We start from the raw sequence: 27,805 nt of genomic DNA on the forward strand, positions 1-27,805 counted from the left end.
TCTAATCTAACACTGTCTATTTTTAACTGGACAGTTTAGTCCATATACGTTTATCACAATTATTAATATTTGGATTGAAGCTTAGGTTATCTGCCTACCAGTTTTATGCTTTGTGAAATAACAAAAAATATTTTTCCTGAAATTAAGGAAATTTATTTTATAAGCCAGTTTTCATCATGAACTATACAACTTGGTCTCCTTCCTGTATAATTTTCTCCAACATTTTTAGTTGCAGTATATGACAGTTTTGTGCTTCTTAACTTATCTTTTCTTTTAAATAATTCTCTTTTTTCCTTCCCTTCTCTGCTTCTATGGGATTCATCATGTTTTATTAGTTTTTTACCCTCTACTAATTTGGAAGTTATCATTTATATTTCTATTCAAATTTTATTTCTAAATTTTAGTAAACAAATTCATTTAGTAGGTATGCTTGTCTTTGTCTAAAGATAACCAATAGTTTTGTCTTCCACTCAAAAGTATGGGTAGCTACAAGTCTCTAAGAATAGCCCCTCTCTTTTTACATATGACCTCTAAAAAGAATATTCCAAACATGATGGCCACACACAGTGGCTCATGCCTGTAATCCTTGTACTTTGGGAGCTGAGGCAGGAGGATCACTAGAGCCCAGGAGTTCAAGACCAGCCTGGGCAGCATAGGGAGACCCCGTCTCTACAAAAATTAAAAAATTAGGTGGGCATGGCGGCACATGCCTATAGTCCAGGCTACTCAGGAGTCTGAGGCAGGAGGATCACTTAAGCCTAGGAGATCCAGGCTGCAGTGAGCTGTGACTGCACCACTGCACTACAGCCTGGGTGACAATGCGAGACCCTGTCTCAGAACAACAACAAAAACAAATACACATAGAAATGATCATGGTGTGTTTACTGTATTATCATTTCACCATGGCTAGCAAAACAGGCATGTTTCAATTATTTTTCAAACTTCAACTCTGTAAGTATCAATTTCTTTAAAAGGAGACATTTTGTTGGAATGTTTCACAACAGAGGCATAACTGGCATTTTAGGTGGGACAACTAGTCCACTCTGCACACTGACCTGTGTACTGCAGGATGTTTAGAAACTCTGGTCCTTGCCGACTAAATGCTAGTAGATAGCTGTCTTTCCCCGTAGTGACAACCAAAACTGCCCCACGCTTTATTTCTAAACACTCCCTTTGAGATCAGTACCACTCCAAATGAGAACTACTCTTTTAATGCATGAAAACAAAAGAACAAAAATTGCAAAATAAATATATGTAGAATTGAAGGAAGAAAAAGTGAGAAACAGTTTAGTTTCGCAGGAGAAATAACAAAAATATTTTTCCTTAAATTCAGGAAACTCTTTGTATAAGACAGTTTTCATCACTAACTATACTACTTGGTCTCCTTCCTGTATCATTTTCTCCTAAAATTTTCAGTTGCAATATATGAGTAAGTACAATTAACGATATCATCACTTTTTGGTTGTTTTTCCTAAAGCCAGTTTCTTTCTTGAGGCTAGGACAGAACACTGAATTTGTTCATCATCTTTAAAAAAATGTTTTTGTTCATAATCCTAACATGGTCTCCTATTCACAAACCTGTTAGTGTCCCAAATAATGACATTTCCATCAAATCCTGATGTTACTAAGAGTCTTGTATTAGTATCATATTCGATGTTCTTCACCCAGCTAGTGTGACCATGTAAAGTGCATACTTTGGTGTTCAATTTTCTCAGATCCCATAGTGCTATTGTAGTGTCATCAGAGCAGGTAGCAAACAGCCGGTTATCAAGAAATCTATAAAAGCAGAAAAACAAAACCCTGGTTCATTTAGTCTCTTTTTAAAGGAAAATTGATTTCAGAAACAGTCACTATATTACCTAGTCAAGAAAGAAAGAAAAAAAGGACTACACACTCACTATATAAACCCAATGACTCTGATATACTATAAAAAGTATACTTTGCATAATCACAGAGCCAGGATACTATGATTTAATGACAGTCACATTGCAATTGGATCCATTTGCTTTAAATTACTGATTTTTATTTGAAATTGGAAATAGGGGTAAGTGTTTGGAAAACAGTGACAGAAGGGAAAAAAAGAACTTCAGAATCTCTATAGGAAACAAAAATGATGAGAGAGAATTTAATAGGAGATAGAGAAAGTTTTGAAGACTTGATTGCCAAGAGGGACACATTACACATAATCAAAATCATGAGAAATATTTGCTCTGCTATAAGTAACATCTTTTTCTATTTAAAACACATTTACACACAAAAATTGATGTAAAAATTGCCATTTTTAAAAATCTTTTAACTCAAAGGTATTTCCCACATAATCTTTTAGCAACATTTTATTAGGACCAGTCAAGATTACAAAATAAGACTTAAAATACTATATAATTCAGACTTTTTATTATTTTACACTAACTTCTCAATCCTTAGTGAGAATATATTTAATACAAATGCTTAAAAAATAAACTACTATTCACACTTGAATTTTTGTTTAACATTAGGATGCCTTCTGTAATACATGCTGTTACCCTAATCTCTTACCAAAGAAATGAATTCTGGTGCTTCTTCCAAGATAAATTTACATATAATTGTCAGAAATCAACCTCAATATCCACAAATACCGTAACGACTTTCCTAAAATTGATCATGGTTTTCAAATACCAGGCGTTTACACAGGTTGTTTCTGCTACCTGAAACAACCTTCCTCCTGCCCCTGGATGTGGCTAATTCTTGCTTTCTTTTTAATACCATCATGTGTCGCTTAATGATGGAATACATTCTGAGAAATGTGTCCTTAGGTGATTTTGTTGTTGTGTGAACATCATAGAATGAACTTACACAAACCTAGATGGTACGCACTGAGGTTATATGGTATATATGGTATGTAGCCTATCACTCATAGGCTACAAATGTGCACAGCATGTTACCGTACTAAATACTGTAGGCAACTGTAACACAATTGTAAGTATTTGTATATTGAAAGATAGAAAAAAATACAGTAAAAGTACTGTATAAAAGATTTAAAATGTTACACCTGTATAGGGCACTTACCATGAATGGAGCTTGCAGGAGCAGGAGTTGCTCTGGGTGGGTCAGTGAGTGAGGGGTGAGTCAGTGTGAAGGCCTAGGGCATTGCTGTCCATTACTGTAGACATTATAAACACTGTACACTTAGGCTACACTAAATTAATTTAAAACTTTTTCTTCAGTAATAAATTAACCTTAGATTACTATAACTTTTTTTACTTAATGAATTTTTAATTTTTTAAACTTTTGACTCTTTTGTAATAACAGCTTAAACACAAACACATTGTACAACTGTACAAAACTATGTTCTTTCTTTATATCCTTATTTTATAAACTTTTTTCTATTAAAATGTTTACTTTTTAAACTTTTTTGTTAAAAACAAAGACACACATTAGCCTAGTCCTACACAGGGTAAAAATCATCAGTATCACTGTCTTCCACCTCCACATCTTGTCCCACTGGGCAATAACAGGAACAGAGCTGTCATCTCCTGATAACAATGGCTTCTTCTGGAGTACCTCCTGAAGAACCTCCCTAAGGCTGTTTTACAGTTTACTTTTTTTTTTTTTTAAGTAGGAGTACATTCTAAAATAACAATAAAAAGTATAACACAGTAAGTATTAGGCAATAGGAATTTTTCAGCTCCATTATAATCTTCTGGAACCACTGTTGTATATGATGTCACTCACTGAAACGTTGTTATGTGGCATATAACTGTATTCAGCTGTTATCCCCTCCAGGAAGCCTTTCCTGTTTAACCAGCCTGGTAGACCTACCAATTCTCTGAGCTCCCAAAGCATTCTGGGAGCTTCTATCATAATACTTAATATTATACTGTTGGTGAAACCCCGTCTCTACTAAAAATACAAAAAATTAGCCGGGCGTCGTGGTGAGCACCTGTAATCCCAGCCACTGGAAGGCTGAGGCAGGAGAATGGCGTGAACCCAGGAGGCAGAGCTTGCAGTGAGCCCAGATGGCACCACTGCACTCCTGCCTGGGCAACAGGGCGAGACTCCGTCTCAAAAAAAAAAAAAAAAAGGCTGGGCGCGGTGGCTCAAGCCTGTAATCCCAGCACTTTGGGAGACCGAGGCGGGTGGATCACGAGGTCAGGAGATCGAGATCATCCTGGCTAACATGGTGAAACCCCGTCTCTACTAAAAATAGAAAAAACTAGCCGGGTGTGGTAGCGGGCGCCTGTAGTCCCAGCTACTCGGAGGCTGAGGCGGGAGAATGGCGTGAATCCGGGAGGCGGAGCTTGTAGTGAGCCGAGATCCCGCCACTGCACTCCAGCCTGGGAGACACAGCGAGACTCCGTCTCAAAAAAAAAAAATTATACTGTAAGGAACAACTTTACTATAAACTCCTTGAAGGCAGAAGGAACCTGTCTGCCTCGGGTCATGGTTAGATCTGCAGTATACAATACACATGGTGCCAGACACATACGCACTCAACAAATACTTATAAAATAAACAAAAGAGGAGTTCACTGCCTAGCAGAAAAGACAATGTAACTACATAATTACACAAAATAATTGTGTGGAATAAGCAAAGAGGGTGGTTGGGAAGGACTTCATGATGTTATCATTTGAACTGAATAAAAGACGAGCAGGAACTACCTAAGTGGCCGGGGGTAAGCAAAGGTACACAGGCATGTGAGCGGATGGTGCCCTCTGAGAAGCGGTGTTAGGAATGCTGTGTATGGGAAAGTAGAGATGACTAGGGATTACATTATGGATTTATTCTATGGTGATTCCCAGTAACTATTTTTTAATTATAAAAATACATTTCTTGGCCAGGCGTGGTTGCTCATGCCTATAATTCCACTTTGGAAGGCCAAGATGGATGGATCGCTTGAGCTCAGGAGTTTGAGACCAGCCTGGGCAACATGACGAAACCCCATCTCTTATTTTAAAAATAACAATAACAAAAAACATTTCTATTGAAAATATTTTTAATGAAAAAAAATCCATCACCAAAAATAACCACTTTATTGATGTTTAGCTTAATTTCTATGTTTTAAACCTAATATTATCTCAAAAACATATTGCCATGTTATTAAAGATTTATTGACAAAATTATTTTTAATGGCTGAATAGTGTTCACTGTATGAAGAAACCGAAATCTTTTTTCTTTAAAAAAAATTTTTTTTTTTGGAGACAGAGTCACGCTCTATCCCCCAGGTGCTCACTGCAACCTCTACCTCCTGGATTCAAGTGATTCTCATGCCTCAGCTTCCAGAGTAGCTGGGATTACAGGAACCTGCCACGACGCCCCGCTAATTTTTGTATTTTTAGTAGAGACGGGTTTCGTCAGGTTGGCCAGGCTGGTCACGAATTCCTGACCTCAGGTGATCTGCCTGACCTCAGGTGATCTGCCTGCCTCAGCCTCCCAAAGTGCTGGGATTACAGGCATGAGCCACCGTGCCCGGCTTCTTTTTAAAATGAATATGCAATTTTTGGGTGTTTGGATTGCTTACAATTTTTTACTACTAAAAAACACTAAGATGAGCATACTTACAGCCAAATATTAATCACATCCCTATTTATTTCTCTAAGTATATTCCCAGAAAAACATATTGCTAAGTAAAATGGGATTTTTTTTAATGTAAGTTTTTTTAATATAGCCAAATTGTCCTCCAGAAAAACATACCAATATAGAGATCCATCAGCAGTTAGGAGAGTGTCCATTTTCCCAAATCCTTGCCACATAGGTCTTTAAAAAAACTTTCTCCTAAGTGCTAGGAAAAAATATCACTTGTTTTAAGTTGAAACTTTTACTTTTAGTAAAGTTGAAACTTTTTCACATTTATTAGAAAGATATATTTCTTTGCTGTTCATGTTCCTTGCTGATTTTACAACTGCAGTATTAATTACTGTGTTGTAAAAAAAATCTTTAAAGATAATATATCAGTTTTTCAAATACTATGCATTGTATATATTTTCCACATATTTCTTTTTTTTTTTTTTTTTTTTTTTTTGAGACGGAGTCTCCCTCTGTCCCCCAGGTTGGAGTGCAGTGGCGCGATCTCGGCTCACTGCAAGCTCCACCTCCCGGGTTCACGCCATTCTCCTGCCTCAGCCTCCTGAGTAGGTGGGACTACAGGCGCCCGCCACCGCACCCGGCTAATTTTTTGTATTTTTAGTAGAGACGGGGTTTCATTGTGGTCTCGATCTCCTGACCTTGTGATCCGCCCGCCTCGGCCTCCCAAAGTGCTGGGATTACAGGCGTGAGCCACCGCGCCCAGCCTACATATTTCTTTTATATGGTTTATATTTTCTTACCATATCAAAATTTTAATTTTTTTTTCTTGAGACAAGGTCTTGCTCTGTTGCCCAGGCTGGAGTGCAGTGATGATTATGGCTCACCACAGCCTTGACCTCCCAGGCTCAAGCAACCCTCCTTGTCTCAGTCTCCTGAGTAGCTGGGACTATGGGCACACGCCACCATGCCCAGCTAATCAAAATTTTAATTCTTATATTGTCAAGTCCATTTTTCCCTTATAGGTTTACCTTTACTGATAATGTGTTGTTGTTGTTGTTGTTGTTGTTGTTGTTGTTTTGAGACTGAGTTTAGCTGCTGTTGCCCAGGCTGGAGTGCAATGGCGTGATCTCAGCTCACTGCAACCTCCGGCTCCTGGGTTCAAGCGATTCTCCTGCTTGAGCCTCCTAAGTAGCTGAGATTACAGGCACCCGCCACCACACCCAGGTAATCTTTTTTTGGGGGGCGGAGTCTCACTCTTGTCTCCCAGGCTGGAGTGCGGGTGGCCGGATCTGGGCTCACTGCAACCTCCACCTTCCGGGTTCATGCCATTCTTCTGCTTCAGCCTCCCGAGTAGCTGAGATTACAGGCACCCGCCATCACGCCCAGCTAATTTTTGTATTTTCAGTAGAGACGGGGTTTCACCATTTTGGCCAGGCTGGTCTCAAACTCCTGGCATCAAATGATCTGCCTGCCTCAGCCTCCCGAAGTGCTGGGATTACAGGAGTGAGCCACCACGCCCGGTTCCTGCTAATTTTCTTTACATTTTTAGTAGAGACAGGGTTTCAACATGTTGGCCAAGCTGGTTTTGAACTCTTGACCTCAACTGATCTGCCCCTTCGACCTCCCAAAGTGCTAGGATTACAGGTGTGAGCCACTGTGCCCAGCCCTGATGATGCTTTCTAAAGTAAAACTAGTTAAATGACTTCCATACTTGACAGAAATTACGTGACTGAGACTGGGCACAGTGGCTCACACCCATAATCCCAGCACTTTGGGAGGCCGAGGCCAGCTGATCACTTGAATTCAAGAGTTTTGAGACTAGCCTGAGCAACATGGTGAGAACTCGTCTCTACGAAAAATACAAAAATTAGCCAGGTGTGGTGGCACGTGCCTATAGTCCCATCTGCTCAGGAGGCTGAGGCAAGAGAATTGCTTGAGCCAGGGAGGCAGAGGTTGCAGTGAGTCGAGATAGCACCACTGCACTCCAGCCTGGGCGACATGAGTGAAACCCTGTCTCAAAAAAAAAAAAAAAAAAAAAAAATTACGTGATTGAGAAAAATACATGCAAAAAATATTTTCTAAAAGACTACTGGAAAGTTAAAGTTTTAAAATAAATTGAGCATATTCATACTTTTGAAAAGTTTTTAAAAAATAACAAAGATATTTTATTCAGTCTACAGAAAATACTTAATGCACTGATGGATTTAAAACCCCAATGGGGTTATATTGCTGCAGGCCACAGTGGTCTGAGAGTCTTAAGGAAGAGAGATTATTAGAATGAGAGTTTCAGAAAGGTCTCTGAACTGGCTAGATTTCCAGACTGTTGGACTTTCATAAAAAATAAAAAGGGGGATTAGCTTTTTAATTTTTGTTAATAAGGTCATTTAAAAAATGATAATTGTTGCATGAAAGGATATTTTAATACCAAAAGTATAGAAAAATATAAAGTTGGAATAAAAGCAAATAATTTTGAAATGAATAAGTTTAATGAGAAATTTAATACTTTGACTTTAATTGGCTCATTTTCACCTCAAAATATTACTTGTTAAAAACTTTGATATTGGAAGTTGCTGTTTAGTAAAATATAAATTTAAAAAAAGATGGCTGGGCACAGTGGCTCACGCCTGTAATTCCAGCACTTTGGGAGGCCAACAAGAGTGGATCTCCTGAGCTCGAGTTTGAGACTAGACTGGGCAACATGATGTAACCCGTCTCTACTAAAAATACAAAAACTAGCCAGGTGTGATGATGCATGCCTGTAATATCAGCTACTCGGGAGGCTGACGCAGGAGAATCGCTTGAGCTGGCGGGGCGGAGGCTGCAGTGAGCCGAGATGGTGCCACTGCACTCCAGCCTGGGCAGCAAAGCAAACAAAAAAAAACTTTGGTATTGGAAAATCACTGATAAAGAGAAAAAAAAATGTAGAATATTAAGAATGTACACTAGGAGATAAATTAAAGCACCCAGAACAATTTTTATCCCAAAATCAACAGATGCAGAGAATGTAGCGTTAGACAAATCCTTGGATATGTGGGCCTCGTCCTCTCAAAATAAAACTTAGTCTAGCTTAATAAGTTAATAATTGTAAAATATTTATAACTCCACAGACCCCAATAAATAGGAGACAACCCTACAAACACACTGAAATCTATGTCTCTGAATCACAGAACTCCAAATGTCCCCATCAAACCCCAACATACATGACTGTAACAGCTATGGGTAAGATGATATCTGGACAAATTCAAGGTCTTCATTGTCAGAGGATATGGTAAAGGATAAAAGAAACTGAAAGTGAATTATATTAAAACACGTACCAACATTTCATTGTATAAATGAAAGTGTTGTTGAGTCTATATCTTAAAAAAAATTAAACAAAAACTCATGAAAATAAACATTTTCCTGTTTATTTAACTACAGATGATCCCCGACTTATAATTGTTCAACTAACAATTTTTTGACTTTATGATGTTTATCTGGGTATTAAATGCATTTTGACTTCCAATATTTTCAACTTACAATGGGTTTATTGGGAGATAATCCCATCAGAAGTTGAAGAGCATCTGCATATGCAAATTCTCAGAACAAGAATAAATTAAATGTTTGGCATTTTTTACATAATCTCCCCAATGAAATTATGATAGCAAAATATGACATCTTTACTTCATATTTGAATTTGTAGTATAATCAAAAAGAGGGTCATTTCAGCTCACGCCTGTAGTCCCAACACTGGGAGGGTGAGCCAGGTGGATTGCTTGAGGTCAGGAGTTCAAGACCAGCCCCGGCAGCATAGAGAAACCCTGTCTCTACAAAAGATTAGCCAAGCCTGTAGTCCCAGCTATTGAGAGGCTGAGGCAGGAGAACTGCTTGAGCCCCGGAGGCGGAAGTTGCACTGAGCCATGATCGTGCCACTGCACACCAGCCTAGCCTGGGTAACAGAGCAAGACCCTGTCTCAAAACAAAACAAAACAAAACAAAACCCAAAACAGAGAGTCATTTCTATATAAACATTCAAGGGCCTCATCAATTTTGCCAAGAGCCTTTTTCCTTAGTCCTGTGAGATATTCACATAATGCTTTGAGGTCTCTATCATGTCATAATTGATGTCATTTTCTTTTATCTAATTGATCACTACTCTAACTCTATGATATCATTATCTGCCAGTGATTTTATATTACTTGACCAGTTCTCTAACATAATTTTCAGGGTTTTGCAAAATTCTATATCCTTTGTAAGATAAGAAATTTCATGTTCCCACTGATGCAGCACTACATTTGCATGATATAGTTTGACATTTAACAATAAGCAGCAAACCAACAAAGACAGTGGGAGGGAGAAATAGATCCTGGGATATATTTAAATGGGTATTAATTTTTTTTTTTTTTTTTTTTTTTTGAGACGGAGTCTCGCTCTTGTTACCCAGGCTGGCGTGCAATGGCGTGATCTCGGCTCACTGCAGCCTCCACCTCCTGGGTTCAAGCGATTCTCCTGCCTCAGCCTCCCGAGTAGCTGGGATTACAGGTGTCTGCCACCATGCCCTGCTAATTTTTGTATTTTTAGTAGAGATGGGCTTTCAACATGTTGGCCAGGATGGTCTCGAACCCCTGACTTTAGGTGATCTGCCCACCTTGGCCTCCCAAAGTGCTGGGATTGCAGACGTGAGCTACCGTGCCCAGCCTAAATGGGTACTAATTATTATTATTTTTTTTCATATGGAGTTTTGCTCTTGTTGCCCAAGCTGGAGTGCAATGGCGCGATCTCGGCTCACTGCAATCTCCACCTCCCGGGTTCAAGTGATTCTCCTGCCTCAGCCTCCCCAGTAGCTGAGATTACAGGTGCCCGCCACCATGCCCAGCTAAATGGGTACTAATTTTTTTAAATGTAATATCACTAAATAAATATTCTTATGATAACCTCGGGGCTTCTCCCTGCAACTTCATAATGTGGGGGGGACCCATATCTTTTTTTTGAGATGGAGTCTCGCTCTGTCGCCCAGGCTGGAGTGCAGTGGCATGATCTCGGGTCACTGCAACCTCCGCCTCCCGGGTTCAAGCAATTATCTGCATCAGGCTCCTGAGTAGCTGGGATTACAGGCGCCCACCACCAGACCAGGCTAATGATTATTAAATGAGCTCTGAATCCACATACAGATCCCTCAGGAATGAGAAGTAAGCCTGTATAATGGTGTAAGTATTTAAATTACAGACTTTTCCCACTACTTTCCCAAAATATGAACAGAAAATATTCTCCATAACTATCAATGTTTTTATTTTTTATTTTACAAGATAATAAGCAAACTACAAAACTAAGAAATGAACTAGAAGATATTACCAAGTATGTACAAAATGACTAGAACCAAACCAGAAAATGCATGCCCATATCTCTGAACAATACAGTGAGGTGATCTAATGGAACTGAGTATGAATTCCAGCTCTACCACTTACTATATCTAAGAACTTGGGCAAATCTCTTTATTTGAGTTATAGTTTCTTTATTCCTTAAATAGCTACAATATGTGTCTCACAGAGGGATACTGTAAGGATTAAGTAATATATAAAAAGTGCTTCACAGAAGGTTTGGCACATAGAAAGCATTCAAACAATAGAAGTTAGTATTATTAATAAATAATGCAGGCCGGGCACGGTGGCTCACGCCTGTAATCCCAGCACTTTGGAAGGCCAAGGAGGGCGGATCACGAGCTCAGGAGATCGAGACCATCCTGGCTAACATGGTGAAACTCCGTCTCTACTAAAAATACAAAAAATTAGCCGGGTGTGGTGGCGGGCACTTGTAGTCCCAGCTACTCCGGAGGCTGACGCAGGAGAATGGCATGAACCCGGGAGGTGGAGATTGCAGTGAGCCGAGATCGCGCCACTGCACTCCAGCCTGAGCGACTGAGCCAGACTCCGTCTCAAAAATAAATAATAAATAAATAAACAAACAAACAAATAATGCACACTTAAGCTCATGCACCAAAGACTCTTCAGATTCTCACTCAAAACTCTTTTTTTTTTTTTTTTTTCCTGAGACAGAGTCTGGCTCTATTGCCCAGGCTGGAGTGCAGTGTCGCAATCTCGGCTCACTGCAACATCTGCCTCCTGGGTTCAAGCAAGTCTCCTGCCTCCCGAGTAGCTGGGACTACAGGCATGTGCCACCACGCCCGGCTAATTTTTGTATTTTTAGTAGAGACCAGGTTTCACCATGTTAGCCAGGCTGGTCTGGAACTGCTGACCTCAGGCAATCTGCCCACCTCGACCTCCCAAAATGCTGGGATTATAGGCGTGAGCCACTGCACCCAGCCAAAACTCTTAAGTTATGTATACTTCTAAACGAGCTTCAAAATCGATTTCTCTAATCAACAGATCAGAAGAAGCAGATTCAAATTTATAGGTATGAGTTGCTATGGCAGGCACACTGGCAGCAGCAAATGAAGGCTAACATTGATAAAGAATACATTCTAATAGCGGATTAGTCAAAGGTCATTTTGAATAAAGGCAAACAACTTTGCACAAGTCTTATCTTTCTAAGAAATTTTTAAATTATAAAATATTAGCAACATAGAGAAAACTATGAAAAATGTAACAAACATCTGGGATACCACTCAGCTTTATCAATTTTAACATTTTATCTTTCACATATTTTTGAACATTACAAACACAGTTGAAGTGCCTTGTGTATCCCTCCCCAATCCCTTCCCTTCTCTTCCTCCCCAGGGGGAACCACTATCCAAAATTTGTTGTCATTCTATATAAATTTTTAATACCATGAATTCATATGTATATAACCACAAACACTTTATAGTATTGTTTTGCATTCAGTTTTTTCTCTGTAAATGTTGAATAAGCACCCACCATATGCTAGGCACAATTCTAGATGCTGGAATAGAGCACAGAACAAATACATGCCCTCACCAAGCTTATGTTTGTAATGTTTTCAAATTTTATGTAAATGGTATCACACTATAAAGCTCATTCTACATTTTTTTCTTTTCTACTTCAACTTTAAATTTCTGAGATGTGTAGCAGATGCTGATGCTTTTAGTTCATTTATCTTAACTGATGTATAGTATTTCATTGTATAAATACACCAGAATTTATCTATTAATTTCCTCTTGATAGACATTCCAGTTGTTTCCAACTTCTATCACAAACAATGCTATAATGAATCTTCTTTATATACCTCCATGTCCACATTTGCATTAATTTCTTTCTTCTTCTTTATTCTTTTTTTAAGAGACAGGGTCTTGCTCTGTCACCCAGACTGGAATGCAGTGGTGCAATCATGGCTCCCTAAAACCTCGAACTCCTGGGCTGAAGCAATCCTCCTAAGCTTTCCAAGTAGTTGGGACTATAGGCACATGCAACCACACCTGGCTAATTTTAAAATTTTTTGTAGAGACGGAGTCTCACTATGTTGCCCAGGCTGGTCTTGAACTCCAGTGATTCTCCCACCTCAGCCTCCCAAAATGCTTGGATTATAGGTATGAGCCACCATGCCCAGCCTGCATTAATTATTAAAAAAACATTAATCTTCAACTTTACCATATATGGCTAAACTGCCCTTCAAAATAATGTTACAAATTTATACTTCATCAGTAATATCTAAGAGTGCCTATTTCTCAACGTTTTGCTGCCAAGAGAAATACCAAGTATTTTTCTGCCAATTCTTGGTATTTATTGTTATTTTTATTTGCACATCCATAATAAATAAGCTTGAACATCTTTCTGGAGTTATTGTTCATTATAGTTTTTTACTTTTTGTTTTTTTTGAGATGGAGTTTTGCTCTTGTTGCCTAGGGTGCAGTGCAATGGCACTGCCTCGGCTCACTGTAACCTCCGCCTCCCAGGTTCAAGCAATTCTCCTGTCTCAGCCTCCTGAGTAGCTGGGACTACAGGCATGCGCCACCATGCCTGGCTAATTTTTGTATTTTTAGTAGAGACGGGGTTTCTCCATGTTGGTCAGGCTGATCTCGAACTCCCAACCTCAGGTGAACCGCCCACCTTGGCCTCCCAAAGTGCTGGGATTACAGGCGTGAACCACCGTGCCCGGCCTGTTCATTGTAGTTTATCTTACGTGATTCTCTGCCGCTTTTGCTAAAATATAATAAATATTATTATCTTATATACTAATGCTTTTCTGGTTATGTACATTGAAAGTACCTTCTCCCACCAATTATAGCCTATCTTCTCACATTGTTATGATGCATTTGGTTACAATGAAGTTTAAAATTTTTATGCAGTTGAACTGATCAATCCATGCTTTTTGTATCTAAAAAACATCTTTTCTTACACTTAGATCACAAGTATAATCTATACTTTCTCCTAAAACTTTAAAGGCTTGGTTTTATAATTAGATCTTTAATATAACTGGAAGTTATTTTCACTTATGGTGTGAAGTAGAGATCTAATTTTATTCTATTTTTTCATATATATAGCCAAACCTCTCTTTTCCATTTCCCCCCCACACTGATTCATAATGCCCCTGCTATCATATACAACATTTTTATAGATACATAGGTCTGTTTCTGGGATACTCCACTATCACTTAATCTACTCCTGTTTTAAGACTACATACTATAGGCATGCACCACCATGCCTGGCTCTTGCTGTTCTATATAAGTTTTTTTTTTTTTTTTTTGAGACAGAGTCTCGCTCTGTCGCCCAGGCTGGAGTGCAGTGGCGCGATCTCGGCTCACTGCAAGCTCCGCCTCCTGGGTTCACGCCATTCTCCTGCCTCAGCCTCCGGAGTAGCTGGGACCACAGGCGCCACCACCACGCCCGACTAATTTTTTGTATTTTTAATACAGATGGGGTTTCACCGTGTTAGCCAGGATGGTCTCGATCTCCTGACCTCGTGATCCGCCCGCCTCGGCCTCCCAAAGTGCTGGGATTACAGGCGTGAGCCACCATGCCCGGCTAAAATCAAATTTTATGAAAAACTCTGTTGGTATTTTAACTAAAACTACACTGAATTTATAGAATAATTTGGGGAGAATCAACTTCTTTATGATACTGACTTTTTGCCTCCAGAGAAGATTTGAATTTGTTTGGTTTCCTTTTTTTTTTTTTTCTTTTTTTCTGAGAGGGGGCCTTGCTATTTTGCTCAGGCTGGCCATGAACTCCTGGGCTGAGCCTTGGCCTCCCAAGTATCTGGGACTACAGGTGTGTGCTACTGCACCTGGCAGACTTACATTTGCTTTTACAGGTACATGACAGCACTTCCAACCTGAATCCAATTGAAAATTGTTGGCTGGAGATTTTGAACTATACAGTAGTGTGAATTTGGGTCCCACACATGCATGAGTGCTGGATTGTGGTTAGATATTCAGAGGAGGGCCAGGCACAGTGGCTCATGCCTGTAATTCCAGCACTTAGGGAGGCTGAGGTGGGAGGATCACTTGAGGTCAGCAGTGTCAGGCCAGCCTGGACAACATAGCAAGACCCTGTCTCTACAAAAAGAAAAGGTATTGTGGTATTTGGGTGTATGTTTTATTTGCATAAATGATAATGATAGTGTATTACATATTCTGCTTCTTACTATTTCTTCTCTCTAAAAAACTACTAGGTTCTGAAATCTCATACATGTGGCACAGGCATATCTAATCTGGGTTCCCGTTGCTTGGCATCATGTGCCACATTTCACCTGTGCATTCTCTCATTGATGGTGGACACTCAGCTGGCTCCAGTGCTCTCCCACATACATACACCACACCAAACAACCTCAAACCTGTGGGCTCTTGTGGATCCTGTGAGAGTGTCTCTGGACTGTATATTCAGTAGCATAACTGCTGGGTCATAGCGTTAGTAGCCCCAGATCCTTCCAGAAAGGCGATAGCATCCACACCCCATCAGCCATCATGATACAGAACCCATCCATGCCAACATTTGGCTTATCCAGCTTTTAAATTTTTGCAGTCCAGTAGATGTAAAGTGGCATTTTGTTCTAATTCTCATTTGTGTGATTACTAATAACTTTAAGCTTCTCTTTACATGCATAATAGCTGTAGGGGTTTCCTTTTTATCAATTGTTCGTCCATATCCTTTGCCCATTTTTCTACTGGGGTTGCCCTCCTGACTTTTATTTGCAGGAATCCCTTGTATATTCTGGGTATTAGTCTCTTGTCAGCTTTTAACATTGAAATACCTTTTCTCATTTGTTCAGCTATGCATTAACTCTGTTCATATTGCCTTTTTTTTTTTTTAAGAAATATTCCACTTTTTAAAACTTTTTTCTTTCTCTTTTTTTTAAGACGAAGTCTTGCTCTGTCACTCAGGCTGGTGTGCAGTGACACGATCTCAGCTCACTATAGCCGCCACCTTCTGGGTTCCAGCGATTTTCCTGCCTCAGCCTCCGGGTAGCTGGGACTACAGGCACTCACCACCAAGTCCGGCTTTTTTTTTTTTTTTTTTTTGTATTTTTGTAGACATGGGGTTTCACTATGTTGGCCAGGCTGGTCTCAAACTCCTGACTTCAGGTGATCCACCTGCCTCTGCCTCCCAAAGTGCTAGGATTATAGGCATGAGCCACTGTGCCCAGCCACTTTTTAAAATTTTTAAGTTCAGGGGTACATGTGTAGGTTTGTTATATAGCTAAACTTGTGTCATAGAGGTTTGCTGTACAGATTATTTTGTCACTCAGGTATTAAGCCTATAGTACTCTAGTTATTTTACCTGATCCTCTCCCTCCTCCCACCCTCCACTCTCTGGAAGGCCCCAGTGTCTGTTGTTCCCCTCTATGTGTCCATGTTTTCTCATCATCTACCTCCTACTTCTAAGTAAGAACATGCAGTATTTGGTTTTCTGTTCCTGCATTAATTTGCTAAAGATAATGGCCTCCAGCTTTACCCATGTTCCTGCAAAGGACATGATCTCATTCTTTTTTACAGCTGCTTAGTATTCCATGGTGTATATGTACCACATTTTCTTTATTCAGTTTGCCATTGATGGGCATTTAGGTGGATTCCATGTCTTTGCTATTATGAATAGTGCTGCAATGAACATATGCATGGATGTGTCTTTATTCCTTTGGGTATACCCAGTAATGGGACTGCTGGGTCGAATGGTAGTTGTTTTTAGGTCTTTGAGGAACCAACACACTATTTTCCACAATGGTTGAACTAATTTACACTCTCACCAATGGTGTATAAGTGTTCCTTTTTCTCCATAAGCTCGCCAACATCTGTGTGTGTGTGTTTTTGTTTTTTGTTTTTTTTTTTGACTTTTTAATAACAGCCATTTGTTCAGGATATTTTTAAATCTTCTACTGTCTAATTTTTATCTGCTTGATTTATCAGTTCTGGACAGAACTGTATTAAAATATCTCACTATAATTGTAGACTTCTAATTCTTTATAATTATATTTTTGCTTTGTGTATTTTAAGGCTATATTTAAGATGCATTCAAGTTCATAATTATTTTATCTTCTTGGTAGACTTTTCCTTTTATTAATGTGTACTGTTTCATTTTATCTTTATTAAAGGCCTTGGTCTTTCATCTGTCTGATATTGACAATTTCTCTGTTTTCTTTTCCCATTTCTCAGTGGTTTTATTTTTGGTATTGCTAAACATCTATTGATAGATCAACAGATAAATCATTTAGTTTTTTATTCAAATTGTTGACTCAATAAAGAAAATTAATCTATTTATATTACTTTGAATTACTCATATATTTGAAACTTTTTCTACTTCTCGTTTTCTGTATTCTATTTATCATCCCTTTTCTTTAGTTAATTTTTTTTTACTTTTTTAAACTCTCCTGTCTTTTACTGAACTGATTTAAGTTTCCAGTATTCTCTTTTGCCCTTCTGCAGCTTTGAGAGCGATAATGGTTTGTATTTCCATTATTTTAGTTAAATCTTTTCAGTTTTTTCATCGCATATATTTAATTATACAGTTTTCTAGAAGAGTCTGAATTACTATTTTTATCTTCCTCTCGAACATGAAGAGGGCCTTAACATATTATACCTTTCCACTTAACAAAACTCTCCTATGCATACAACCTATTTGTAGTTACTGTCTAGAACCACACTGTCCAATTTGGTAATGTAGCCATTACCTGCATCTGCTTTTGAGTCCTTGATAGGCAAGCAGTCTGAATTAAGATGTGCTCTAATGACTGGGTGCGGTGCCTGACGCCTATAATCCCAGCACTTTGGGAGGCTGAGGCAGGTGGATCGTTTGAGGTCATGAGTTCAACACCAGCCTAGTCAACATGGAAAAACCCCATCTCTACTAAAAATATGAAAATTAGCTGAGTGTGGTGGCACATGCCTGTAATCCCAGCTACTCGGGAGGCTGAGGCAAGTGTATCATTTGAGGTCAGGAATTCGAGACCAGCCTGGCCAACGTGGTGAAACCCCCTCTCTACTAAAAATACAAAAATCAGCTGAGTGTGGTGGCACATGCCTGTAATCCCAGCTACCCGGGAGGCTGAGACATGAGAATTGCTTCAGTGCAGGAGACAGAGGTTGCAGTGAGCCGAGATCATGCCACTGCACTCTAGCCTGGGCAACATAGCGAGACTCTGTCTCAAAAAAAAAAAAAAAAAAGAAAGAAAGATGTGCTGTAAGTATAAAATACAAACTGGATTTTGGATTTTGAAGACAGCATGAAAAAAATGAAAGTAAAATAGCTCAATAATTTTTATATTGATTACATGTTGAAATGATAGTATTTTGGACATACTGGGTTAAATAAATTATTAAAAATTAATTTCACCTCTTTTTTCTTTTCTAATGTGACTACCATAAAATTAAAAATTACATATGTGACTAGCATTACATTTTTATTGGATAGTGCTAATCTAGAGTTTTAGTTTTTATTTTGTTTTACATGTACCCCCCCCAAAAAAAACCTCATAAATTCTTTTCTTTATGTTAATAACAGTTAACATTTTACCTAATAAAAATTATTTAGTCTGGATTAACAGTTTCCCTGGACATAACATGGTATTGAACATTATTTTGCCTTCATACTGAAGATATTAATATTACTCCATTTCCTCCTGATATGAACTGTTGCTAATGAGAAACCTGTTTCTGTAACTATTTTACTTCTGTGGGTAATCTGGCTTCTAACTTTGGTGGCTTCTAAGATTTTCTCTTAATTTTTGGTATTCTAGAGTTTCACCACAACCTGTCTAGATTGGATTTATGTTTATTTAAACTGCTTACACTATAAAGTTCGCTTTTGATTTGATGTCTCAGGCCCTTCAGTGCTAAAAATTCTCAGCCATTGTTATCTTCAAAAATTAGTTTTCTACCAATATTTTTCTATAACTCTATATACACTGTAATCTCTCAATTAATCCTGTCTTTCAACTACTTTTTCATATTCTAACTTTTTTTATGTGTTCTGTGTGAATTTTTAGTGCTATATTCTAACTCATTAATTAATTTATCAGTGGTGTAAAAGGTAAAGTTCATCCCATCTATTGAGTTTTTTATATACCAGCTACATAATTTCTTTTTCTTTCTTTTTATAAAGATAAGAGTCTTGCTCTGTCTCACCTAGGCTGACAGCAGTGGTGCAATCATAGCTCACTGCAGCCTTGAACTCCTGGGCTTAAGTGATCCTCCTGCCTCAGTCTCTCAAGCTGCTGGGATTACAGGTGCAAGACACCAAGCCCAGCTTGAATTTTTTATTTTTTTTAAATTTTATTTTTCCATAAGTTATTGGAATACAGGTGGTGTTTCGTTACATGAGTAAGTTCTTTTTTTTTTTTTTTAATTATTATACTTTAAGTTCTAGGGTACATGTGCATAACGTGCAGGTTTGTTACATATGTATACTTGTGCCATGTTGGCGTGCTGCACCCATCAACTCGTCAGCACCCATCAACTCGTCATTTACATCAGGTATAACTCCCAGTGCAATCCCTCCCCCCTCCCCCATCCCCGTGATAGGCCCCAGTGTGTGATGTTCCCCTTCCTGAGTCCAAGTGATCTCATTGTTCAGTTCCCACCTATGAGTGAGAACATGCGGTGTTTGGTTTTCTGTTCTTGCGATAGTTTGCTGAGAATGATGGTTTCCAGCTGCATCCATGTCCCTACAAAGGACACAAACTCATCCTTTATTATGGCTGCATAGTATTCCATGGTGTATATGTGCCACATTTTCTTAATCCAGTCTGTCACTGATGGACATTTGGGTTGATTCCAAGTCTTTGCTATTGTGAATAGTGCCGCAATAAACATACGTGTGCATGTGTCTTTATAGCAGCATGATGTATAATCCTTTGGGTATATACCCAGTAATGGGATGGCTGGGTCATATGGTTCTTCTAGTTCTAGATCCTTGAGGAATCGCCACACTGTCTTCCACAATGGTTGAACTAGTTTACAATCCCACCAACAGTGTAAAAGTGTTCCTATTTCTCCACATCCTCTCCAGCACCTGTTGTTTCCTGACTTTTTAATGATTGCCATTCTAACTGGTGTGAGATAGTATCTCATTGTGGTTTTGATTTGCATTTCTCTGATGGCCAGTGATGATGAGCATTTTTTCATGTGTCTGTTGGCTGTATGAATGTCTTCTTTTGAGAAATGTCTGTTCATATCCTTTGCCCACTTTTTGATGGGGTTGTTTGTTTTTTTCTTGCAAATTTGTTTGAGTTCTTTGTAGGTTCTGGATATTAGCCCTTTGTCAGATGAGTAGATTGCAAAAATTTTCTCCCATTCTGTAGGTTGCCTGTTCACTCTGATGGTAGTTTCTTTTGCTGTGCAGAAGCTCTTTAGTTTAATTAGATCCCATTTATCAATTTTGGCTTTTGTTGCCATTGCTTTTGGTGTTTTAGACATGAAGTCTTTGCCCATGCCTATATCCTGAATGCTATTACCTAGGTTTTCTTCTAGGGTTTTTATGGTATTAGGTGTAACATTTAAGTCTCTAATCCATCTTGAATTAATTTTCATATAAGGAGTAAGGAAAGGATCCAGTTTCAGCTTTCTACTTATGGCTAGCCAATTTTCCCAGCACCATTTATTAAATAGGGAATCCTTTCCCCATTTCTTGTTTTTCTGAGGTTTATCAAAGATCAGATGGCTGTAGATGTGTGGTATTATTTCTGAGGGCTCTGTTCTGTTCCATTGGTCTATATCTCTGTTTTGGTACCAGTACCATGCTGTTTTGGTTACTGTAGCCTTGTAGTATAGTTTGAAGTCAGGTAGCGTGATGCCTCCAGCTTTGTTCTTTTGACTTAGGATTGTCTTGGAAATGCGGGTTCTTTTTTGGTTCCATATGAACTTTAAAGCAGTTTTTTCCAATTCTGTGAAGAAACTCATTGGTAGCTTGATGGGGATGGCATTGAATCTGTAAATTACCTTGGGCAGTATGGCCATTTTCACGATATTGATTCTTCCTATCCATGAGCATGGTATGTTCTTCCATTTGTTTGTGTCCTCTTTTATTTCACTGAGCAGTGGTTTGTAGTTCTCCTTGAAGAGGTCCTTTACATCCTTGTAAGTTGGATTCCTAGGTATTTTATTCTCTTTGAAGCAATTGTGAATGGAAGTTCATTCCTGATTTGGCTCTCTGTTTGTCTGTTACTGGTGTATAAGAATGCTTGTGATTTTTGCACATTAATTTTGTATCCTGAGACTTTGCTGAAGTTTCTTATCAGCTTAAGGAGATTTTGGGCTGAGACAATGGGATTTTCTAAATATACAATCATGTCATCTGCAAACAGGGACAATTTGACTTCTTCTTTTCCTAACTGAATACCCTTAGTTTCTGCCTGATTGCCCTAGCCAGAACTTCCAACACTATGTTGAATAGGAGTGGTGAGAGAGGGCATCCCTGTCTTGTGCCAGTTTTCAAAGGGAATTTTTCCAGTTTTTGCCCATTCAGTATGATATTGGCTGTGGGTTTGTCATAAATAGCTCTTATTATTTTGAGATACGTTCCATTAATACCAAATTTATTGAGCGTTTGTAGCATGAAGGCTTTTCTGCATCTATTGAGATAATCATGTGGTTTTTGTCTTTGGTTCTGTTTATATGCTGGATTATGTTTATTGATTTGCGTATGTTGAACCAGCCTTGCATCCCAGGGGTGAAGCCCACATGATCATGGTGGATAAGCTTTTTGATGTGCTGCTGGATCCGGTTTGACAGTATTTTATTGAGGATTTTTGCATCGATGTTCATCAGGGATATTGGTCTAAAATTCTCTTTTTTTGTTGTGTCTCTGCCAGGCTTTGGTATCAGGATGATGTTGGCCTCATAAAACGAGTTAGGGAGGATTCCCTCTTTTTCTATTGATTGGAATAGTTTCAGAAGGAATGGTACCAGCTCCTCCTTGTACCTCTGGTAGAATTCAGCTGTGAATCCATCTGGTCCTGGACTTTTTTTGGTTGGTAGGCTATTAATTATTGCCTCAATTTCAGAGCCTGCTATTGGTCTATTCAGGGATTCAGCTTCTTCCTGGTTTAGTCTTGGGAGAGTGTAAGTGTCCAGGAAATTATCCATTTCTTCTAGATTTTCTAGTTTATTTGCGTAGAGGTGTTTATAGTATTCTCTGATGGTAGTCTGTATTTCTGTGAGGTCGGTGGTGATATCCCCTTTATCATTTTTTATTGTGTCTATTTGATTCTTCTCTCTTTTCTTCTTTATTAGTCTTGCTAGCGGTCTATCAATTTTGATCTTTTCAAAAAACCAACTCCTGGATTCATTGATTTTTTGGAGGGTTTTTTGTGTCTCTATCTCCTTCAGTTCTGCTCTGATCTTAGTTATTTCTTGCCTTCTGCTAGCTTTTGAATGTGTTTGCTCTTGCTTCTCTAGTTCTTTTAATTGTGATGTTAGAGTGTCAATTTTAGATCTTTCCAGCTTTCTCTTGTGGGCATTTAGTGCTATAAATTTTCCTCTACACACTGCTTTAAATGTGTCCCACAGATTCTGGTATGTTGTATCTTTGTTCTCACTGGTTTCAAAGAACATCTTTATTTCTGCCTTCATTTCGTTATGTACCCAGTAGTCATTCAGGAGCAGGTTATTCAGTTTCCATGTAGTTGAGCGGTTTTGATTGAGTTTCTTAGTCCTGAGTTCTAGTTTGATTGCACTGTGGTCTGAGAGACAGTTTGTTATAATTTCTGTTCTTGTACAGTTGCTGAGGAGTGCTTTACTTCCAATTATGTGGTCAATTTTGGAATAAGTGTGATATGGTGCTGAGAAGAATGTATATTCTCTTGATTTGGGGTGGAGAGTTCTGTAGATGTCTATTAGGTCTGCTTGCTGCAGAGATGAGTTCAATTCCCGGATATCCTTGTTAACTTTCTGTCTCGTTGATCTGTCTAATGTTGACAGTGGGGTGTTGAAGTCTCCCATTATTATTGTATGGGAGTCTAAGTCTCTTTGTAAGTCTCTAAGGACTTGCTTTATGAATCTGGATGCTCCTGTATTGGGTGCATATATATTTAGGATAGTTAGCTCTTCCTGTTGAATTGATCCCTTTACCATTATGTAATGGCCTTCTTTGTCTCTTCTGATCTTTGATGGTTTAAAGTCTGTTTTATCAGAGACTAGGATTGCAACCCCTGCTTTCTTTTTTCTCCATTTGCTTGGTAGATCTTCCTCCATCCCTTTATTTTGAGCCTATGTATGTCTCTGCATGTGAGATGGATCTCCTGAATACAGCAGACTGATGGGTTTGACTCTTTATCCAGTTTGCCTGTCTGTGTCTTTTAATTGGAGCATTTAGTCCATTTACATTTAAGGTTAATATTGTTATGTGTGAACTTGATCCTGCCATTATAATATTAACTGGTTATTTTGCTCATTAGTTGATGCAGTTTCTTCCTAGCCTCGATGGTCTTTACATTTTGGCATGTTTTTGCAATGGCTGGTACTGGTTGTTCCTTTCCATGTTTAGTGCTTCCTTCAGGGTCTCTTGTAAGGCAGGCCTGGTGGTGACAAAATCTCTAAGCATTTGCTTATCTGTAAAGGATTTTATTTCTCCTTCACTTATGAAACTTAGTTTGGCTGGATATGAAATTCTGGGTTTAAAATTCTTTTCTTTAAGAATGTTGAATATTGGCCCCCACTCTCTTCTGGCTTGTAGAGTTTCTGCCGAGAGATCTGCTGTTAGTCTGATGGGCTTTCCTTTGTGGGTAACCCGACCTTTCTCTCTGGCTGCCCTTGAGATTTTTTCCTTCATTTCAACTTTGGTGAATCTGGCAATTATGTGTCTTGGAGTTGCTCTTCTTGAGGAGTATCTTTGTGGTGTTCTCTGTATTTCCTGAATTTGAATGTTGGCCTGCCCTACTAGGTTGGGGAAGTTCTCCTGGATGATATCCTGAAGAGTGTTTTCCAACTTGATTCCATTTTCCCCCTCACTTTCAGGCACCCCAATCAGACGTAGATTTGGCCTTTTTACATAATCCCATACTTCTTGCAGGCTTTGTTCATTTCTTTTTCTTTTTTCTTTAGATTTCTCTTCTCGCTTCATTTCATTCATTTGATCCTCAATCGCTGATACTCTTTCTTCCAGTTGATCGAGTTGGTTACTGAAGCTTGTGCATTTGTCACGTATTTCTTGTGTCATGGTTTTCATCTCTGTCAGTTCGTTTATGGCCTTCTCTGCATTAATTATTCTGGTTATCAATTCTTCCACTCTTTTTTCAAGATTTTTAGTTTCTCTGCGCTGGGTATGTAATTCCTCCTTTAGCTCTGAGAAGTTTGATGGACTGAAGCCTTCTTCTCTCATCTCGTCAAAGTCATTCTCCATCCAGCTTTGATTCGTTGCTGGCGATGAGCTGCGTTCCTTTGGAGGGGGAGATGAGCTCTTATTTTTTGAATTTACAGCTTTTCTGCCCTGCTTTTTCCCCATCTTTGTGGTTTTATCTGCCACTGGTCTTTGATGATGGTGACGTACTGATGGGGTTTTGGTGTGGGTGTCCTTCCTGTTTGTTAGTTTTCCTTCTAACAGTCAGGACCCTCAGCTGTAGGTCTGTTGGAGATTGCTTGAGGTCCACTCCAGACCCTGTTTGCCTGGGTGTCAGCAGCAGAGGCTGCAGAAGATAGAATACTGCTGAACAGCGAGTGTACCTGTCTGATTCTTGCTTTGGAAGCTTCCTCTCAGGGGTGTACTCCACTGTGTGAGGTGTGGGGTGTCGGTCTGCCCCTAGTGGAGGATGTCTCCCAGTTAGGCTACTCAGGGGTCAGGGACCCACTTGAGCAGGCAGTCTGTCAGTTCTCAGATCTCAACCTCCGTGTTGGGAGATCCACTGCTCTCTTCAAAGCTGTCAGACAGAGTCGTTTGCATCTGCAGAGGTTTCTGCTGCTTTTTGTTGTTGTTGTTGTTGTTTAGCTGTGCCCTGTCCCCAGAGGTGGAGTCTACAGAGACTGGCAGGCCTCCTTGAGCTGCTGTGAGCTCCACCCAGTTCAATCTTCCCAGAGCTTTGTTTACCTACTTAAGCCTCAGCAATGGTGGGCGCCCCTCCCCCAGCCTCGCTGCTGCCTTGCAGTTAGATCACAGACTGCTGTGCTAGCAATGAGGAAGGCTCCGTGGGCGTGGGACCCTCCTGGCCAGGTGTGGGATATAATCTCCTGGTGTGCCTGTTTGCTTAAAGCGCAGTATTGGGGTGGGAGTTACCCAATTTTCCAGGTGTTGTGTGTCTGAGTTCCCCTGGCTAGGAAAAGGGATTCCCTTCCCCCTTGCGCTTCCCAGGTGAGGCGATGCCTCACCCTGCTTCACCTCTCGCTGGTCGGGCTGCAACAGCTGACCAGCACCGATTGTCTGGCACTCCCTAGTGAAATGATCCCAGTACCTCAGTTGAAAATGCAGAAATCACCTGTCTTCTGTGTCGCTCGCGCTGGGAGCTGGAGACTGGAGCTGTTCCTATTCGGCCATCTTGCTTCGCCCCCCCATGAGTAAGTTCTTTAGTGGGGATCTGTGAGACCCTGGTGCAACCATCACCCAAGCAGTATACACTGCGCCATATTTGTTGTCTTTTATCACTTGCCCAACCCCCCACTCTTCCCCTCAAGTCCCCAAAGTCTATTGTATCATTCTTATGCCTTTATGTCCTCATAGCTTAGGTTCCACTTATCAGTGGAAACCTGTGATGTTTGGTTTTCCATTTCTGAGTTACTTCACTTAAAATAATAGTCTCCAGTCTCATCCAGGTCATTGCAAATGCTGTTAACTCATTCCTTTTTATGGCTGAGTAGTATTCCAACGTGTATATATATACCACAGTTTCTTTATCCACTCATTGATTAACAGGCATTTGGGTTGGTTCCATGATTTTGCTATTGTGACTTGTGCTGCTATAAACATGTGTGTATAAGGAACTTTTTCAAATAATGACTTCTTTTCCTCTGGGTAGATACCCAGGAGTGAAATTGCTGGATCAAATGGTAGTTCTACTTTTAGTTCTTTAAGGAATCTCCCCACTGTTTTCCATAGTGGCTGTACTAGTTTACATTCCCACCAGCATTGTAGAAGTGTTCCCTGATCACTGCATCCCCACCAACATCTACTGTTTTTTGATTCTTTGATTATGGCCATTCTCACAGGAGTTAGGTGGTATCGCATTGTGGTTTTGATTTGCATATCCCTGATCATTAGTGATGTTGAACATTTTTTCCTATGTTTGTTGGCCATATGAAGAATTCTTCTTCTAAGAATTGTCTATTCATTTCCTTAGCCCACTTTTTGATGGGATTGTTTTTTTTCTTACTCATTTGAGTTTGTTGTAGATTCTGGATATTAGTCCTTTGTCAGATGTATAGATTGTGAAGATTTTCTCCCACCCTTGTCTGTTTACTTTGCCAACTGTTCCTTTCACCATGCAAAAGCTCTTTAGTTTAATTAGGTCCCAGTTATTTATCTTTATTTTTATTGCAATTGCTTTTGGGGTTTTGGTCATGAAATCCTTGCCTAAGCCAATGTCTAGAAGGGGTTTTTCAATGTTATCTTCTAGAATTTTTATAGTTTCAGGTCTTAGGTTTAAGTCCTTAATCCATCTTGAGTTGATTTTTGTGTAAAGTGAGAGATGAGAATCCAGTTACATTCTCCTACTTGTGGCTAGCCAGTTATCCCAGCACCATTTGTTGAAAAGGGTGTCCTTTCCCCACTTTATGTTTTTGTTTGCTTTGTCGAAGATCAGTTGGCTGTAAATATTTGGGTTTATTTCTGGGCAGCCTGACATTTTTAATTTCTAAGAGTTCTAGCTAGTTCTTTACTACATTGACTTTTTCTTGTTCAATCTCTTTTATTTGTTTCAGTCTTTAAGCTCTCTTTAATTGGAAAGTATCTCTTAATTTATTTCTCTGAGCATCCTAAAAAGGCTTAAAAGTTTCTCCCAATCATTGGAATACCATGCAGCTGTTAAAAATAATAAGGTAGTCCCATGGGTATTAATATCAAATGATCTCTAAACATGTTATTAAGTGAAAAAGGCAAGGTAAATAATAGCATGTGTAAATGCTACCATTTATATAAAAATGTACATATGTGTGAATGTGTGTGTGTGTATATATATGTTTGTATATGCAACAATTATCTAGAAAAGACAGCAAGAAATGGGTAACAGTGGTTGCCTCTGGGGAGGGAAACTGGGTGGCTAGGTGAAAGAGGTGGAGATAGACTTACTTTTCACTGTTTACCCTTTTTGTACCTTTGAATTTTGTACTACATGCATCTATTACCTAGTCAAAAATAAATACATAACATAATTTATTTTTAAAAATAAAGTCTTTGTTGAACTGCTCCATAAAATTAATTTCATCCAGAGAAATTAATGTTTTTGGTGGTTGATTTTGTTATGATGTTAACATTATATGTCTTTATAAATTTTAGAATTTGAGTTATAGGTTTCTTTTGAGTAGAAAAGGTTTTTAATTTCTCTCTCCTCCTATTTAATGGTTTCAGAGTTTCTCCCACTTGGCCATCTGGGCCCCCAGTCCACAACTAGGCCTTATAATGACATTTCGGGGCTCCAGTTTAATAATGATATTGGAAATATCATACATACACATTCAGTTACTGATTCAGCAAGTGGCTTCATTCGGTAGCTATTGAGGAGGCTGTGTCTTTATCAGCTGAAACCCATAGTCTCTGGTAGTGAATAGCTTGTTTCTCTTTTCAGCCTCTCATAAATAAGACGTATATTTTAACCAAACCCGGGCTTCATGTAGTGATTCTGGCTCTGGTTCCTGCCTCGCATGAAACAGTTAAGCACTTTTTAATCCTTTTACCTGACAGGAGCAAAACTACTAGATTTCAGTGCTAGACCGAAAGCCAGCTGTGGTTTCAGCCCTATTTAAAACTTGGTGTCCGTGTTTCATTTCTGGCCCACAAAGATGTTT

At 39.2% G+C, this 27,805-nt stretch overlaps 1 protein-coding gene across 5 annotated transcripts in view; it reads right to left on the bottom strand.

Moving 5' to 3' along the window:
• Nucleotides 1-27,805, bottom strand: part of DCAF10 (DDB1 and CUL4 associated factor 10) — a 71,222-nt gene that overhangs the window by 24,078 nt on the left and 19,339 nt on the right. For 3 of the 5 annotated variants that reach the window (XM_005581263.5, XM_045373480.3, XM_074017042.1), the window contains exon 3: nt 1,579-1,776. The exons of the other annotated variants lie outside the window; for them this stretch is intronic. In XM_005581263.5, coding sequence (XP_005581320.3) covers nt 1,579-1,776 — 198 coding nt within the window. The remainder of the gene's footprint in view (nt 1-1,578; nt 1,777-27,805) is intronic. 5 annotated transcript variants of the gene reach the window in all.

This window comes from Macaca fascicularis, chromosome 15 (genome assembly GCF_037993035.2).
Source record: "Macaca fascicularis isolate 582-1 chromosome 15, T2T-MFA8v1.1".
Taxonomy (NCBI): Eukaryota; Metazoa; Chordata; class Mammalia; order Primates; family Cercopithecidae; genus Macaca; species Macaca fascicularis.